The sequence below is a fragment of the Nicotiana tomentosiformis genome, chromosome 3 (assembly GCF_000390325.3).
Source record: "Nicotiana tomentosiformis chromosome 3, ASM39032v3, whole genome shotgun sequence".
Taxonomy (NCBI): Eukaryota; Viridiplantae; Streptophyta; class Magnoliopsida; order Solanales; family Solanaceae; genus Nicotiana; species Nicotiana tomentosiformis.
In genome coordinates this window covers 128,901,078-128,909,218 of record NC_090814.1, presented here as the reverse complement: position 1 = coordinate 128,909,218, position 8,141 = coordinate 128,901,078, and the positions used below count along the sequence as shown (strand labels likewise).

The window sequence follows — 8,141 nt, the reverse complement described above, 5'->3', positions numbered from 1 at the left end:
GATTTTGTTTCAATAACTAAGACTTAAGTTGCCTGCCTAAAAGCATCAACATCCACATTTTTATGTTCCTGAGTCAATTTGAGAAATGCATGTGAGGTCTTATTAAAGTGACAACAGACACGACTTAAATATTGAGAAATTTTAATTTATAAGAACAAGGCTTCACTGCGTGCTGAAAACAGTAAGTATATTCATCTTCATGTTATTTGACACACAGAATGAAAGTGAAAATGAAAAATAGACTCTTCAACATGTACAAAACAATAAAGCATAAAGTGGATTAGTTTCTTACTTGCTATTAGATTAAAATATAAGTAGCCTTCGGGATGCCATATAAATTATAACAAGTGATGCCATATAATGTGCAAGGGATGCAATCACGTATTGAAAGGAAAGAACGAGGAAGAAACAGTTCAATATTCCATGTAACACAATCCTTAATTTTGTTCTTTGGGTGATCTGTAAAGAAAGGAACTCAGGTTTGAAAGCAAAGAAGCTCACTCCACACACTCAAATAGACACGCCCCTCCCTCCTTGCCATTTGGACTAGATCAAAGAATTTATATGACATGTATATTCTGTTTGAGTTCCTTAGCTCTTTTCAGGAACTACTGATCACTTAATTTTATAACAACCTTTTGTTTTTGTTGCTACTCTCTTGTACACACCAGCACTGGCTTAACGAAATAGTAAAACGAGGTCATTTAGCGCAAGCGTATGCTTTTATTTTTTTACCCATGCTTTATTTCAATGGTTAACTATATTAATGCCACTCATAGACCTACATTAATTTGCTTCATAAGCATGTCTGTATTGAACATTAATATATCTAGTCTGCATTCTGTAGATGGTTATTGAATGGCAGTCTCTTGAGCATCTCGATCATATATCTAGTCATCTGTAAGAAATTCATTTTACCTAGTGTTGAAACAACTTTAAAACACTTTTATTGAAGCAGAGTAATAGAAGCATCTTACACCCTCTTTCTTTTCAATAGACAACTAGAATATGGTTACATTGATCTTGAACAGTTTCAAGTAAGAAATTTGAGAGTAAGGACAATACTGATATAGAAAGACGATTTCCCAGGCAGTAATGCATTCCAACTCAACATACTTGGATGCAAGGAAGAATAACAACTAATGGGGAGCATCTTTGTCCAATTATATGAACCAAAGTAAATTTTTGATAAAAAGTTATAGCTTGTTTGGCCAAGCTGAAGAAATTAGCTTATTTTGAGAAGTGCTTTTTTCAAAAGTGCTTTTGGAGAGAAGCAGTTTGTGTTAGGCTAATCACTCTAAAAAACACTTTTGAGCAATAATTTGTGTTTGACCAAGCTTTTCAGAAAATGCAAGTATCAAACTACGAATAAGGACATAAATAGATTTACTTAATAGTTAATATTATAAGTAAATAAATAATCTCAAAATTTTATTATTACATGCAATAATTAAATCTTTTTATTTTATTTAAGTAAAATATAAAAATAAAATTTAAAAGTATTTAATTCTTTTAATATAAATTAAATATATTAAAAATCATTCAACAAATATAAAAGCATTCACCCCTAAAGTCACTATATATTAGAAAGCTATCCTAAAACTAATAAAAAATATTTATATATTAATATCCTAAGTATTATGTTTAACGGTTATTTTGGTATACACTATATTTTGTTAAGGGTATTCTTGGTAAGAAAAAAAATCAAAACTGCTTCTACTTCTACTTTTGGGAAGAAGCTATTTTTTTCTGCTTCTCTTAAACTGCTTCTACTTCTTCCCAAAAGCATATTTTTCCCCAAAAAAGCTTGGCTAAACACCTCAAGTTAAGAAAAAAAAAATGCTTTTGAAAAAAAAAAATTTTAGTCTCTTGAGAATCTTTGACAAACAGGCTATTAGTACGATAAGTGAAAGAAAGTTTGGAACTTAGAAACATAAACTGGTAACTTTCATTAAAAAGTACTTGTTAGCATAATAATATGAGACAAGAGGGGTTGCTCTGATAGTAAGCAATCTCCCCCAAGAGCAAGGTGGGGAGTTCTTGGAGGGAAGGATGCCGAATTTCTATTGGAAACAACCTCTTTACCTCATGGTAGGGATAAGGTCTACGTAAATTATACTGAGTTGTTATTGTTGTGGCATAATATTACGAAGTAAAAACAATTTTGTCATACAACACAAAGTACAGCAACAACGATAAAGTGTACTAAGGTAACAAGTTGTGGTAAGTTAGGCTGCTGCAGACTCATTTAACATACGCCAGAATAACACTGCTATATAGGTTTTACACAGTTGCATCACCAGACATAAATTATAAATTAATATAGATAATATAAAAGATCAGATATCTATTGACTCTTCAAATTATTCATACTACAAATACTGTTCAACTGTTCAAGCTTCTCTTTTTTCCCGTTTTAATTTTCGTTTGTTGTCCATCAACTAAGCATCTAATTAGAAAAAAGAATAGACTTTAACGTGCCTTTTTAGTTTATATTTTAAAATAAGTAAGTAGGAACATGAGTCCATTTATTAAAAATTAATCTAACCTCGTGTAAGTAATGTTAGTTATGTGACTCACATAGTAAAATTTCTCTAAGAATATAAGCTTCATCTCTTCATCATCTATCTTTTATTATATAAATGTCTAAAAACTTCACAAATTAAAAAATAAGAGTAAATTTGAATAAAATACTTAATATCATTTATAAAACGTTAAATATTTTAAAATAAATTTAATTCACCGAGCGATTAATATTTGAAATTCGATGGAGTGATATTTATAAATATTTTCTGGGTGGCACCAAATGCTACACAAGTGATAGTGGCAGTAAATGCACGAGCCACCGTCTCATCTCCGTTGTAGTATTCTTCTTCGTTTGTCTCGATTTGGTGAGTCTAAGTGAACCTACAATTATTAGGTCCCTCGAATTAGGTGAAGGTCTTAAAACTACGTGAATCAATAATTTGTTTACCACCACCAAAATCTTATATACAGTTTAACGGTATTCCCTCCGTTCCAATTTATATAAACATATTTGATTAGGTATAAAATTTTAAAAAAAATAAAGATTTTTTATATTTGTGGTCCTAAATAGGTCAAAAAGGGGCTCAGAGTATTTGTGTGATTATAAAAACTTTTCATTAAGGTGTGAAATTATAAGTTTAAGTTAAATTATTTTTAAATTTAGAAAAAATTTATTCTTTTTAGAACAGATAAAAAAGAAAATAGGTTAACGTAAATTGGAACGAAAGGAGTAATTAGTAAGAGCTTCTTACTTTTGTTATGCTATTGGTTTACAGCGGACTTAGTTCCCCTAATGAATCATGTCATTGGACACGAGAAAAGAAAAATCGACTGCAATGCTTCTCCACTAGCTAACATTAGCAATTTGCAGATTTCAAGAGGATATGCATACATATGACCATTAACTAAAGAGGAAATTTCATATTAAATGCAATTAAAGGAAACTTAGAAATAAATCTTCAATAAAATATAGTCCAGTCCAGTCCAGTAATAGTAGTAAACAGCATTATAACTATATGGAATAAGGTTTCATCACAAGTCTGGTTTTTCTAGTGACCTAAGAGCTTTATCAGGTAGGTACTCATATCTCTACTTTTAGCAAGCTTAATTAATCTTGATGACCCAAATAAGAACGATTGGATTTTGAATTCTCCAGTCTATTTTTAGTTTTATTTTCCGTTTTGCCTCTGTGGTCTTGATTTGGGTTGTGTTTTCCAGATAATAAAGGTTAACAAATCTTGTTTCCTCAGCTGACACTGTGTTTTTTATATATGCCTTTTCTTTGGAATTTCAGCTGCTTTTGTTCTGTTTTGTCTTTGATATTTGCAGGTAAATAGGAGCAGAAATTTGCGGTAAAAGAACAAACTTTACGGGTTTGAATAGCTGAATTTACCAATTCTTGTTCTCAAGAATTTTAGTTGGATGCACGGGTGTGGGTTTATGGAAGTAGTTGATGTTAGATTTGATGAAAATAGCAGAAATCACCTTGGAAGTGTTTAAAAGTTCTTGAAAAAGATACTACTGGTTTTGTGGATAAGTTACTGTATATTCCAAAATGTCTCTGATTCCTGATAAAAGCATGTTACCTTCAAGGTCTCTGTCCTGTCTAATAGCCATTTCTGTTTTCCTTTTGATAATTTCTTCACTTTCCCTTCTTCAATTTGCTGACAATTCTTTCATACCCAGATCAGTTTTCAGTTTAATTCTTGCTAATAGTACATCCGTTTACTTGACCTCAAGTGGAGAATCTAAAGCTCCTTTCTTGCCTATTGAAACTTCACATGAACAAATCCTGAAAAGCCAAGAGTTAGCTTGTCACACTTCCAGTTTCAGCAATGATAATGTTGGATTCGGAGTTGGGAAAACTTGTGGCCCGAAACGAGCTCTTCTTAAAGTGTATATGTATGACTTACCTCCTGAATTTCACTTTGGGCTATTAGGTTGGAAAGGAAGTAGGGACCAAACATGGCCTAGTGTTGGTAACCCGAGCCAAATACCCTCGTATCCTGGTGGCTTGAATTTGCAGCACAGCATTGAATATTGGCTTACCCTTGACCTTCTATCCTCAAACTCCCCAAATATTAATAGACCATGCACTGCTGTCAGGGTGCTGAATTCGAGTGAAGCAGATGTAATTTTTGTGCCCTTCTTTTCGTCTTTGAGTTACAATAGGCATTCGAAGGTTCAAGGGAAGGAAAAATTCAGTCTCGATAGAGTGCTGCAGGATAAAGTGGTGGACTTTTTAAAAAGTAGAGATGAGTGGAAGCGAAGGGGTGGAAAGGATCATGTAATTGTTGCTCACCACCCCAATAGTATGTTGGATGCAAGAGAGAAGCTAGGTTCCACCATGTTTGTACTTGCAGATTTTGGAAGGTATAGAGCCGAAATAGCAAATATTGGAAAGGATGTGATTGCTCCTTACAAACATATGGTCCAGACAATAGGTGCTGGCAACTCACCCTCTTTCAGACAACGGAATACGTTAGTTTACTTTCAAGGGGCAATCTATCGAAAAGATGTGAGTTTCACATCTGCTTTTATATGCAACTGATGAGTTCAATAATTTGTTAATGATTTTGCTATTTTCCATGTCATAAAGTTATGCTTTAATCTAATTACTTATAAGATAGCATGCATTACTTTGTGAGGCCCCATATATTTAGTGGCAGTGACACTTGAAACCGAGAGCCAGATAAAGCTTTCTCCTGTCTTGTACCAAAAGTAATATTGGAATGAAATGGGTCCAAATGGAGCAAAATGGATAGTGAGGATTAATGTAGCCGAACTCTACTAGCTCGAAATTGAGGTATAGTGTTTTAGTTACCGAAAGTAGTTTCAGCAGCATGAAAGAATGGTATGTAGCCACAGCTTTTCGTTTTCGGACAAAGTAACATTGCTGTTTTGGGCTGTTTTGTACTTAGTCATGCTCTGATTCCCTGTACTGGTTAATCGATTTGGATTTTCACTTTGAACGCCTATAGCATGTGCAGTTATATTCTCTGACTTGCCACCTCAATATATTGGTTTTGCTCTCAACTGTAAGATTGGAATATAGTTCATATCGCATTTGAAACAGAAGCAAAACTAAAGTCCCTCTATCTTTTGCTTCAAGTATGATATATCTAGTAGATTTCTGATACTCTGTTCAGCATTCCAGAGTTGTTAATGTGTAGGCGTCACAAGGACAAAATAGATCTTATTACCTTCTAAGATTTTCAAAGGGAAATGCAATAGAGGAATGCCCTGTTGAATGCAGAGAATGTAATATCACGAGCTCCGCCCAAAAGCAAAAAAAACACGGAAGCTAACAAACAGTATGATGGTTAGGATGATTTGATGGCCCCTTATGTAGGTTGTGGATTGCCAATGACATTTAGGGCAGTAACATAACTGAAATTTTACTGTTTATGTCATTTGAAGCTCGAAAGGAGAATATTGATTGTTATGAAGTCGACTTGAAGTGATAGATCTTTTTTCTTGCTTATCTAATACCAGGGTGGAAAGATTCGTCAAAATTTATACTACCTTCTCAAAGATGAAAAGGATGTACACTTCACATTTGGAAGCATTCAAGCAAATGGTGTCAGGGAGGCTGGAAGAGGAATGGCATCGTCCAAATTCTGCCTGAATATTGCTGGAGACACTCCCTCTTCAAATCGTCTCTTTGATGCCATTGCTAGCCACTGTATTCCGGTTATAATTAGTGATGAGATTGAGCTACCATTTGAAGACGTTCTCAATTACTCAGAGTTCTGTGTGTTTGTAAATTCATCTGATGCTGTAAAGAAGAGCTACCTTCTGAACCTTCTTAGAGAAATGAAGGAAGATCTGTGGACCAAAATGTGGGAAAGGATAAAGGTGCTCAGCAAACATTTTGGCTATCAATATCCATCCCAAACTGGTGATGCAGTGGATATGATTTGGCAGGCAGTTTCAAGAAAGGTGTCATCTATACAACTGAAGGATCATCGCGACAAAAGATACCACAGGTCGCAGCTTTTCCTCAAAGACCAGATGTCATGATTATTTATGTGAAATTTCAGAACCTCAGCCTGTAGTTCTTTTAGGAGATCAGCTGTCAGGTCGAGCTTGATTCTCTACTTTGTGGTATGAGAATATCTCTGTGTTTGCTTTTGTTTCCAAATTTCCTAACTTATTGTAAATTCTTTTTTTATAATGAATGCAAATTTTGTGCCTCTCCTGACAGATAACTATGCTTTTTCTTAACCACCAGCATTACCCACTGACATAACTGGAACTGATTCTCTAACTAGCATGTATAATAAACGAAAACCAGTAAGAGGAAGTCCGTGCAATAGAGGTAGAGGAATCGCAGGTAACAGCAGCATCCAGGGACAATTCAATTTCATTATACATGCAAGATGTACTGATGCTTAATGATAACATGATATCTATCTGGTCAGAAAATATAAAACATTTTGCTGTGTATGATAATGAGCATAAAATCCTAAAGTCTTTCTGTGGTTCTAGCTTTACATAACACATGAAGCTGCTGCTTTCAAGTCAAGACTTCTACTCAAACAAATGATAGTCATGTGTCACAACTCACAAACCTAAAAAAGAACTACCGAGGATGCAGAATTGCCCACTACTCTCAAGTTTCTCTTAGAAAAATTACAAAAGAAGGCAGCTATTCCTGTCCTTATGAATCTTGAAATGTTCATCATTTGCACACTTGCTTTGGACACAGTGTCAACATTTATTATGGATGGGATCTGATCCTCTTCTCACTCTTCTTTTGTTTGATTGATTTGGATCAAAGGTCATCGAAGGTGCAGGCGCTATATTCAGCTGCGTATGTAGGTCCTGCATTTCAGCAGCCTTAAGTATCCGAGAATTTCTCAGGAAAAATAACTTGCCTCCTCCCCATCTGAGAGCAAGATCTATACTTCTGAGAGCAGAAACCTCCTCTGGTTGAATTGACAAGAATCCAATACAAAGAATTAGGACAATCACCCTACAGGAAGGACACAACATTGTTTTCTGCACTTGGGGGGCAACAGAAGGAACAAAAGTTTTTTCTTGGCTGAGGCTATAATGAGAAAATAAGAGGTTTGTCTGTGGCTACACTCAGCATATCCTGCACAGAGTGCCTGTACATATAAACTTGTGTTTCATCTTTTATGGGATTTGCAAGACTAAAGGTACATAAAGCAGTGAGGGTCCCAAGACAAAACATATAGAGAAGTTTAAGATTCACTTCAATCATAAGCCTGTGATGCTGCAAGCAATATAAGGCTGTTATAGAAGACACTGACAGGTTTGAATAAAAGTGAAGTTGGAACACCCATTCTTTAGAAGCCAAGAATCTATACATTTGTTCCCTACATCCCTTTCATGCTTTGCCCTTTTGGACCAAACAATGACCAAATCCAGTCTTTTGGACTTAATGCCAAGTCATCTGCCAAGTCATCTAAGTGTAATTACTACTACCTGTTCTTGACAAAGCCAAGTCATTTTAATTTTACTGTTTTACTAACAGCTTGACAAAGCCTAATTTTGGAACTGCTATTGCGTTTGATAGTTTTAACATTTTTTATGACAATAGTGGTGTTCGGGCTAGCTCGTGCGTGGCTTGAATATTATACTAGATT

The 8,141-nt window shown here is 34.7% G+C and overlaps 1 protein-coding gene across 5 annotated transcripts; it reads left to right on the top strand.

The window, feature by feature from the left end:
• The first annotated feature begins 3,427 nt into the window (after positions 1-3,427).
• LOC104107640 (probable arabinosyltransferase ARAD1) lies at positions 3,428-7,700 on the top strand. Of its 5 annotated transcripts, XR_688837.4 has the most exons (4): positions 3,428-5,044; positions 6,022-6,633; positions 6,761-6,862; positions 7,310-7,700. XR_688837.4 is itself a non-coding variant. In XM_009616498.4 (3 exons), exons 2-3 carry the CDS (start codon positions 4,082-4,084, stop codon positions 6,547-6,549), a joined length of 1,491 nt encoding a protein of 496 aa, XP_009614793.1. In that variant the 5' UTR covers positions 3,428-3,599; positions 3,856-4,081; the 3' UTR covers positions 6,550-6,722. The 5 variants fall into 5 exon arrangements, 2 of the variants coding, with proteins under 2 accessions (XP_009614793.1, XP_009614790.1); XR_688836.4 differs by lacking the exon at positions 6,761-6,862; XR_004509913.2 differs by having other exon boundaries at positions 6,761-7,700.
• Positions 7,701-8,141: the final 441 nt, after the last annotated feature.

Bases quoted from the DNA above. Each gene is read 5' to 3' on its own strand.
- LOC104107640 (XM_009616498.4), top strand. From the start codon at position 4,082: ATGTCTCTGATTCCTGATAAAAGCATGTTACCTTCAAGGTCTCTGTCC. The intron at 5,045-6,021 runs GTGAGTTTCACA...ATCTAATACCAG, and splicing joins GGGCAATCTATCGAAAAGAT to GGTGGAAAGATTCGTCAAAA.